This window comes from Crinia signifera, chromosome 3 (assembly GCF_055691185.1).
Source record: "Crinia signifera chromosome 3, ASM5569118v1, whole genome shotgun sequence".
NCBI classification, from domain to species: domain Eukaryota; kingdom Metazoa; phylum Chordata; class Amphibia; order Anura; family Myobatrachidae; genus Crinia; species Crinia signifera.
Genome location: NC_139219.1, coordinates 184345008 through 184355077, shown reverse-complemented (window position 1 = coordinate 184355077; position 10070 = coordinate 184345008). Strand labels below are relative to the sequence as shown.

The 10070-nt window shown below is 45.2% G+C and overlaps 1 protein-coding gene across 1 annotated transcript; it reads left to right on the top strand.

Moving 5' to 3' along the window:
- The first annotated feature begins 356 nt into the window (after positions 1 to 356).
- On the top strand, positions 357 to 2349 carry GJA10 (gap junction protein alpha 10). The gene has a single exon (XM_083174707.1). The coding sequence runs from the start codon at positions 545 to 547 to the stop codon at positions 2186 to 2188; it is 1644 nt and encodes a 547-aa protein (XP_083030833.1). The 5' UTR covers positions 357 to 544; the 3' UTR covers positions 2189 to 2349.
- The last annotated feature ends 7721 nt before the right edge of the window (positions 2350 to 10070 follow it).

Sequence of the window (10070 nt, the reverse complement as noted above, 5' to 3'; positions counted from 1 at the left end):
TGCAAGGCAAATTCCCTGGTGAAGAAGTTCTACCCGGTAATTTGCCTTTTAACACGGGGTTTTATGCAGTGAGAACGGGTCAACCCGTGTCTGCATAGCCGGATCTAAAACACGGGTAAAAAGAAGGGTTTTACCCGTGTATGAGATACGGGTATGCGACCCGTTCACACTGCCAAAAACCCCATGTTAAAAGGCAAATTTCCAGATCGACATGCTAGACCTGGGAAGTTGCCTGCAATGAGAACGGGGTATAAATTATGCTCACCAAAAAGCAGAAACCAGTCACTAATTTTCCATACGATTTTAAGAGTTTTTTTTAGAACTCATACCATACAGGTTACTAATCATTTCACTAATCTAAAGCTTATCCTGTTTACATTTGGCTTGATATACAAGTTAATTTGCATTATGCTTTTTGAATACAGAATGTACTTGCCAAATAATAATGGCAGCTAAGTAAATCAATCCCTGAAACCTTGCTGCTCTAAAGTTTTTAATAAATGAAAGTGTGGGGTATTTGTTTTCCAGGTATGAAAGTGTGAAAATGGGTGACTGGAACCTACTGGGAAGTATACTGGAAGAAGTTCATATTCATTCAACTATAGTGGGGAAGATCTGGCTGACTATCCTCTTTATATTTCGGATGCTGGTGCTTGGCGTGGCTGCAGAAGATGTTTGGGATGATGAACAGGAAGAATTTATTTGCAACACAGAGCAACCTGGTTGCCGAAATGTTTGCTATGATGAAGCATTTCCTATTTCACTTATTAGGTACTGGGTATTACAAATAATATTTGTGTCATCGCCTTCCCTGGTATACATGGGACATGCACTTTATAGACTCAGGGCTCTGGAGAAAGAGAGACAAAAGAAAAAAGCACAGCTCAGGGCAGAGCTGGAAGAGCTGGAGGCCGTTATTGATGAGCACAGGAGACTGGAGAAAGAATTAAGGAAGTTAGAGGAGCAGAAAAAAGTAAATAAGGCTCCCCTTAGAGGATCCCTACTACGCACATACGTGCTGCATATTCTAACCAGATCTGTCGTGGAAGTGGGTTTTATGGTCGGACAGTACTTGCTGTATGGGTTTAATCTTGACCCACTGTATAAATGTTCACGTTTTCCTTGTCCAAACATAGTAGATTGCTTTGTTTCCCGGCCAACAGAGAAGACTATATTCATGGTGTTTATGCACAGCATAGCTGCAGTATCACTGTTCCTTAATATTTTAGAAATATTTCATTTAGGTATCAAGAAAATTAGACAAGGGCTTTATGGGAAACGTATAGCAGAAGATGAAATAAGCATTTGTAAGTCTAAGAAGAGTTCAGTGCAGCAGGTTTGCATGTTGAGTCACTCTTCCCCAAACAAGAATATCGCGTTATCTTCAAGTGCCTACAAGCTGATGCCTGGCCAGCAAATGGACTCAGTTGGACTACCAGCTTATCTTCCACCAGCTCCAGGATTTAAGGTAGTACAAATGATCAATGACCAAAATCAGTATGTTAAGATTATGGCTACTGACAAGAACAGAAGCATGGATCACCTAAACACAGATCAACACAGCGGCCAGCTTAATTTGAATTTCAAGCAAGACTCCCAGTATGGGGAATGCCAGAGGATGGGTAATCACATTGATCAGTACCCTGGCCAAATGATAAACAGAACTGCACCTGACCAGCAGCACCCTGGAGAGCACAGAGAAGAACAGCATGCCTCCCCACTGCAGAAGAGGAACCTCTCTTCTAGCAGCGAGGATTCACACAAGAAATCACAGGGTAAAAACTGCCTTGGGTCCAGAAGCTGCCTTAAAAGTCATCAGTCCTTAGACCAAGCAAGGCATGGTGCAGTGCATCCTCTGAGATCCTGCCTCCACTCTAGCCACATGGAGCTGCCATCTGCATTACGCAAATACAGCAGGGTCAGCAGTTGTAAGGACTTTGCAGAAGATAGAAGTGACTCTGCAGACAGTGGGCATCGGAAAGTCAGCTCCACTTCTAGAGGGCTTTCAGAAAGCAGATTGGCCAGTGACCCAGATAGTTCTGATTCAAGGAATGGTTCAGGATCTGAGTCAAGGAGAAGAGAGGAAAGTTCCAGCATAACACCTCCTCCTCCATCTGGTCGCAGAATGTCAATGGCAAGTAGAGGCAGACACTCAAGGGCTTATCCTCTTTACAGGCTATTGGTCTAGTCTTTGGTTCATCATTGTACTATTCTGTTCCTAAATTCCTATCATTTGCTATAAATACACGGAACCACTAGAAATCACAAGAAGATAATCTGGTGGTAAGGAGCTATTGTATGAGTTTCATTTAGGGATTCTTAGCTAAATAGTTTCTTTGGTAGCATACAATGGGGCAGATGTATTAAGCCTTAACAAGAGATAAATGCACGGGTGATAAGGAGAGTTAAACATCCAGCCAATCACCTGCTAACTGCCATGTTACAGGCTGTGTTTGAAAAAAGTCAGTAAGGAGCTGATTGGCTGGACATTTATCTCTCCTTATCACCCTTGAATTTATCTCTTGTTAAGGCTTCATACATCTGCCCCCATATGAATTATCATTCCTTTGAAAGTTACCTACAGTACAATGTAAAATACGTACCAATACGACTGAGAAATATACAGAAGCACACATATCACTTATTTACTAAAATATATGTATATTGTCTATTGATTGCGAACATACACCACTCAAAATGGCTTCCCTACTTTGTATATGGGTTAAATACAAACACTGATACTAAGGGCAGCCATATGGCATTGATCTCTTAAGTACTCTGGCTTTTATACATGATTTTTTGACCTTACTTAGAACTTCCTTTACATAACTACAGTAGAATAAGATTTATTTTTTTAGGACAACAATAATTTAGTGTTTATGTCTTTGTGCAAATGGTTCATTCTCAAGCATAAAATAATATTTATTCAGCTGAGAATATCACTATCAACAGAAACAGGCTGATAACAAATATGCTTTGCAGAATAGCTGAAGATAGAGCAGGGGTAGAGGATAATACAGTAGATTATATTCTTTATACAGTGTTTCTGCTCCTATAAGTCCTGATACTAGAAGTCATATTGTGGACCTGATTCAGAGATAAATGCAATGCAAGATGTACATTTTGTATACAGTGACGCATTTTAATGCTAATTTAATTTAATGCACTACACAGGTGCGGCAGTGGTCTTCTGACAGTGGTTGTACTGAGGATTCACAAAGTGAGTGACAAGCAGGAAGTATTTGTAGACAATAATGGGAGTGGCCACTCAAATGCTGTTGGGTCCATAGACAGTTAAATGGCTGTTGTGCCTAAGTTTGGAGGCAGGGCTGGATTAAGGTCTGTGGGGGCCCTGGACAACAAAACTTGTGGGAGCCCCCCCTCTCACCCCCCCCCCCAAGTGAGACTTCCAAACTTGCCACGCTGACTGCACAGAGGGCAACAGCCCTCCCTACAGCCTACTAGTGAATTGTGAGTGAATGGGGTGTGATCAGTGGTGTAGCTAGGTGCCACGGTGCCCGGAGCAAGGGCATGATTCGCGCCCCCCCTGATTTGTAGTAGACGGAGCTCTTGCGTGGAAAAAAAGGGGCGCGGCCTAACATTATACCACACACCGTAACGCCCATTGCATATTTTAGCAAACTTTGTAATACCCATTACACATAAAGCCACATGCCGTAATGCCACACATGATGCCCATTACATACTACAGTATGTTACTACTGCCATCCTTGCTGGCGGGTCGCCAGAACGTACGCGCTGGCGACCCGCCAGCAGCCACGCCAGCGAGGAGACTGAGGCGCGACGGAAACCCTGTCCGTCTCCGCCTCAGGGAGACGGACAGGATTAGGGGGGGTTAGGGGGGGTGCGGGCAGGCGGCGGGGACCCCGGGTTACCGCCGGCAAGCCGGCGGGGACCCGGGGAAACGGATGGAAGCGCCGGCGGAAGGGGACGCGCGCGCCTCTCGTGCGTGCGCGTCCCCTTCTCACCATCGCCATGGCGCTGGCGGGGGATGGCGGCTGGCGACGCCAGCGCCATCCCCTGCCAAGATGGGAGAAGACCCATCTGTATATAACAAACCGTAATGCCCATTACACATCTGACACATAAGTGCCACGTACCTACATGCTCATTGCTAGGAACTTCATGGTCGATGCCAGGGGCTTCATACTCGATTCCAAGGGGATTCATGCTCATTGACAGGGGGGACTGACATAACTTGTTGCCAAGGGGGACTAAAATTGCTCTTTGCCAAAGGTGACTAAATTTGCTCATTGCCAAGGGGGACTAAATTTGCTCATTGCCAAGGGGGATTAAATTTGCTCGTTGCCAAGGGGGCAACCCGGCTGAGCTGGCCCTGTCCGCAGCTATTTTCAATTAAGTCTCCCGCTGGATGGCTAGCTAATAGGCGCTTGCAGTCCAGCAGCCATCAATGCAGCAGACATGGCGGCAGCTGATTATTAAATAGTAGTAGATCAAAGCTCTCTGACTTGATTAGTCCCCTTTACTAGTGTAATGTTTTAACATATGTCGGTAATCAGGTATATATATTAGAAGGTGCTTTATTGACAGATAAAATAGTGACAATACAGATGAGTTTGCACTGATATGATTTAACAGTGGGTGTATGGGAGTGGGAGGGGAAGGAAAGGGGAAGGTGCCAGCAGGGGTGAGTAGTCCTTGAGAGCACAAGAGGTAGTAGGTGCTGACAGTCTTGTGGCTGAATCTGTGGTGCAGAGAGCTGGCATCCCTACTACTCTGCAGTACAAAGACCCCCGCAGTACCTGGATTGTGGTGTGCTCGATCGGCCCCCCGCTGTTGTCTGCAGTGTTTCAACTGATCTCTGCACACACTGCAGAGTAGTTAGCATCTCCCTCGGTGCTTCAGGGAGGCAGGGCAGCCTCCCAGTTAGCCATGGGTTGATGACGTCACCGAGTGCCGGCCCAGCTCCGGAGCTCCGTGCGCTCACCCGACCCAGCTAGGAGACTCGAATGAAAGGTGGGGCAGTCGGTGTGGGCAATGTCAGGTCCTCAATCTCCCACGGTGCTTCCAAGTAGTTGGAGTCGGCTCCCTGGTTAGTCGCGTGTAAATGACGTCACCGGGCGCTGACACCGCTGCGGAGCTCCGTGCACTCGCTCAACTCAGTGAGGAGACTTCATTGGATGGTGAGGCAGTTTGTGCTGGACAATGTGGTGTCCTCAAATGTGTTTCGACCTTCATAGGTCTTTATCAGGGGCGGCAGCTGAGCTCAGCTGGGCAGAGCAGAGAGCGGGCGGGGGAGTGGGCTGCACGGCTCCGGCGCCTTTGATGTCTCTGCGCCTGGAGCTTGTGCTCCACCGGCTCCACCCTCCCTACGCCTCTGGGTGTGATGTATCCCACACACACCTGTATCACTGTGCGTGTGAGTATGTGGCATGCCCCAGGTATCCCTTCCCCGCAGCACTCACCTGGAGTAGTTATTCTCGCTGCCCACATCGATGATCTCATCCAGCTCGGAGTCGGAGCTGCTGTCTGGTGCACGGCCTCTTCATGGTCAGCTAGCGCCTGGGACATGGGGTGAGGGGGTAGGTTCCCCCGGAGACAGTGTGACAAGAGAGCAGGGCAGTGTGCAGATGCGGGGCTGGCAGGTGAGTGGGAGAACATGGCATCTATCCCCCAGCACTGCTGCAATGCTTCCCACACTATGGCGGATGGGCAGTGCCAGGGTCCCTGGCGGATGGGACAGTATCAATATTGATCAGTATCAATAAAATGATCCAAAACACAAGGCCAAGTCGACCTAGTTCCCATACGCCACAGGGACCCCAATCCTGACTGCCCCACGCTGCCCGGACCAGTAGTGGATCCCCCACTGTTCGAAGGGCAATGCTCCATAATCATAATGATACTCAGAAGGCCAATTATTGACCAATGTGTGTTTGATGGTTCTGCCTTTGTAAACAAAGCACCATATTACAATTACAACTATAATAAGTACTTGTGTATTATCAGGGCACCCATTACGTAGTTTACGTGGTGTATTCAGAATACCAATACAGCACTATGCTGGCTACGTAAACTACGTAAGTGGCTCTGGAGCCCTACAAATACACAATGCTTATAATCCTCACTATGCACGTCATACCCCCAGTATCGACGTTGGCGTGGAGTTCATTTTATAAAGTGTGGCAAGCGCAGCGTCTGCTCACCACGCTTCGGGCTCGTTGGCTCACTGCACTTGCCACACTTTATAAAGTCAACTCCACGCCGATGTCGATACTGGGGGTATGACGTGGATAGTGGGGGTATGACGTGGACAGAAGGGGTAAAATAGCTGGTCTATACTTACCCTCCTCCGGCCTGGGCACCGCTTCGATCACCACATTGATCACCGCTGACTCCCCACTGACTCCCGCTGGGATCCACGGTGACTCCCCAGCAGTCGCATTCAGTCCCCCTGCTCCGGCATGACTTCCCGGTAGTCGCAATCGTGGACTTCCATTCACATTGAAAATAGTAGACAAGGTCTAGTTTGCGCACTTATTTTTCCTTTGTATGTATATATATATATATATATATATATATATATATATATATATATATATATATATACACATACAGGAGACTTGGGGAGCGGCACTCAGGTATCAGGTATAGCAAATACGACAATACTATGTCATAGTTTTTATATATATATATATATCTATATATAGATATATATATATATATATATATCTATATATAGATATATATATAGATAGATAGATAGATGGATAGATAGATATATATAAGGTTTCGGCGAGTTACACACGCACCAGGCAGTTGGTTGTGGAGAGGGAGGGCCAGGAGTGGGCGGGGGTGGGTGGCTGATGTCACAGGATGTCAGTGCCCACCCCTTCTTTGGACATGTGCGGCCAAGATAAGAGTAAGTACAAGCTTATTTTTATCTACAAAGAGGAAGAAAAATCATTTCTTCTGTTAGGTGCCATGCGAGGGGATTTGTTATCTTACACATCCCCTTGTATTGTACTGAGAGGATTTGGCAGCGGGGAGGAGGATGTTCAGCCGCGCCGCACTAAGCAGTGAGTGGTGATGAATCACCCACTTAGGACATTGATGTATAAAATCATCCAGGTGCCTTCCAAAGGTAAATGTAGCAGATTAGGGAGCAGACAGCACTCACGGTCTTCAGGATAAGAGGCGATGCTGAACTTCTACGTTTCAACTGTATATATATATATATATATATAGAGAGAATGCTGGAATATATATCACTCTGAATTGATAAAACTTCATTACTAAATCCGTGAGTGCCGTTTTTTCCCCTGTGTCTGGGCTCAGAACAGGGGTTCAAGAATTTCCTATATATATATATGCCGTGATTCATCTAAAAGCTATATATATATATATATATATATATATATATATATATATATATATATATATAAAGAACAGGAAAGTCCGGCACTCAAATGTTGCAAGGGTTTCTCAATGTAGCATACTTGCTGGGGTGCTATCACCGGTAATCGTTTCAACCTCCATAGTTTCCAAAGATAGCGGCACTCACACAGACTTCAATAAAGGGTTTAAAAACAGCAGCACAAAATAGGTACATACAACAAATGACATAAATAGCCCACACACAGCCTGCCCCAAATGGAGCAATCAATCAGGGAATGAAACTCACCTGCCGAGCAACAGAGCACCATCACCGCGGGTCCCGGAAACCGGAAGTCCGCAATGGATATGTGTCCCTGTGCCCAGCAGCCGGGAGCCGTCATTTGCCAATCAGAAGGACACGCATGGCCATTCATAGGCGGAAGTGTCCCTCCGGCATTGCGGCACCCGGACGGAGCTTCATATTGGTTGCCTAGCAACCCTTTAAACATTTTGTATCAAAATATCAGGTTGTGATCTTTTAATCACCAATCTGCATGGGGAACACCTATCTGTGCATATTATTTACACAGAAAAAACAGCAAAGTTAACCCCCGACGGTGGGGCAGGGGAACCCGGACTGGCCAAAGCCGCAAGTGCCAAACAATTATTTTATGAAAGAAATATAACTGTCCAAAGCCATAATATCTTAGGCTAAGAAAATATCAGTCACCATTGTAAATGGCTGATTATGCATTAATTATTAATAAGGCACGCCGGCATTATGGGATGTTCCAGGTCCCGAGCCCCCTCGTCAAGGGGAAATACATCATAAAATATCAACAAATATATACATCATAAAACTACATATATCACAGCAATCATAGGTATACTGTATTTTAGTGAGAACCAAAACAGCACCACTATAGAACCAAATCAACATAATTAGACTGAAGAATAGATCCTGCCAGATCAGCAGGAAAAGGGAAACTGTATATTAATATAAAGGCCATAGTACTCAGATAATAATAGAACTCCTATATGAGAGGGCCCATTATATTTAAAGTTCAGAGATTACAGGATTACGGGGACCGAAGTGGCCTCCTACAGGAAACACTGCAACCCCAAGGTCTCATTGAGGCCATTGGGAGACAGTGTCCCCAGCTGGTAGATCCACCGGCTCTCCCGTTGCAACATGATTTTGTTCCTGTTGGCACCCCTCATGGATAGAGGAACATGATCTATTATGATGGAGCGGATACTATTGATGGAATTTTTTAATTGCAAACAGTGATGAGCTGTGGGCTGGTCACTTTATCCTATACTTAGAGCTTGATGTATGGCCGTCCTATGTAGGGCCATGCATTCCTTGATCTGACGCTGGGTTTTCCCCACATAGGACAGCCCACATGGGCAGGTTAGTAAATAAATTACATAAGTAGATGTACAAGTGAGGGGAAAATTAATAAAGAAATATTTATCCAAATGAGGATGTTTAAATTTATCTCCCACATTCATGGTCTTGCATGTAGCACAGCCTAAACATCTGTGACATCCATTTTTCCTGGTAAGGAAATGTGTTGGAATTTTTTTGTTCCATCCTGTAATGTCCAATTTGACCAACGAATCTTTCAAATTACATGATCTATTGTAGCTGGGTAATAATTCAGCTCTATGCAAAGAAGGCAGTTCTCGGTCTGAGTTAACAATGGGCCACCACTTTTTGACTTTCATAGTAGTTGCATCACTGCTAGCTGAATATCTATTGACCTACGGGACAATTGGCAGATCTTTTGACATGGACTTGTCCAATAGTTGATCTCTTGGAATTGTCAGGACTTTGTTTTTTGACTTTTTTAACATGTTGCGCGGATATCCTCGTTCGATAAATTTATCGACCATTAGATCTAAGGCATGGTCAAGTTTGAGCAGGCTCTGAGGTAATCCGATGTGCCCTCAACAGTTGTGAATAGGGTAGGCCTTTCCGCAACAGCAATGGGTGTGAACTGTTATGCCTGAAAATAGTGTTTCTTTCCGTGGTTTTTGTAAACAGTGCAGTTTTAATATGCCCATTAGTCAATGTAATGTCCACATCTAAATATTGTATATTTTGCGGATCAATGCAGTAGGTCATCTTTATAACACTATCTGTCAAATTGTGGTTAGTTAACAAAGATTCAAGAGACTCAGGACTGCCAAACCAAAAGATAATCAAATCATCGATTGTAACGATAATACATACAGATGTTATCCATGAGATGACCATCTATAAAAAACAAAGACTGCTCAATCTCATACATGAAAGTATTAGCATAAGCCGTGGCCACAGCGGACCCCATAGCTACACCTGACTTCTGCAAGAGGAATTGGCCATCAAAATTAAATCAAAATGTAAAAAAATATTTCTGGTTAGTATCAACCTAAGCAATGTAAATAAAAAAATCTACAGGAGGACCAACATACAGCGGATTATCTGTTAGGAGTCGCCTCACAGCCTCCACACCTGCATCATGGGGAATGCAGGTGTAGAGGCTGGAGACATCGGCCATGCAAAGACAAGTAACCACCGATAAATCCTTAACCAACGCCAGCGTCGGAGTAGGACCGCCCATCAGAATCGCAGCCAGGCTTCCTGTGACGTCGTGACGTCAGCGTGTTTACCTCCTCGGGAGCCGCGCCTCCATTGCTAAGCAGCGGTGACGCTACAAGAAATA

Bases quoted from the DNA above. Each gene is read 5' to 3' on its own strand.
- GJA10 (XM_083174707.1), top strand. From the start codon at position 545: ATGGGTGACTGGAACCTACTGGGAAGTATACTGGAAGAAGTTCATATT.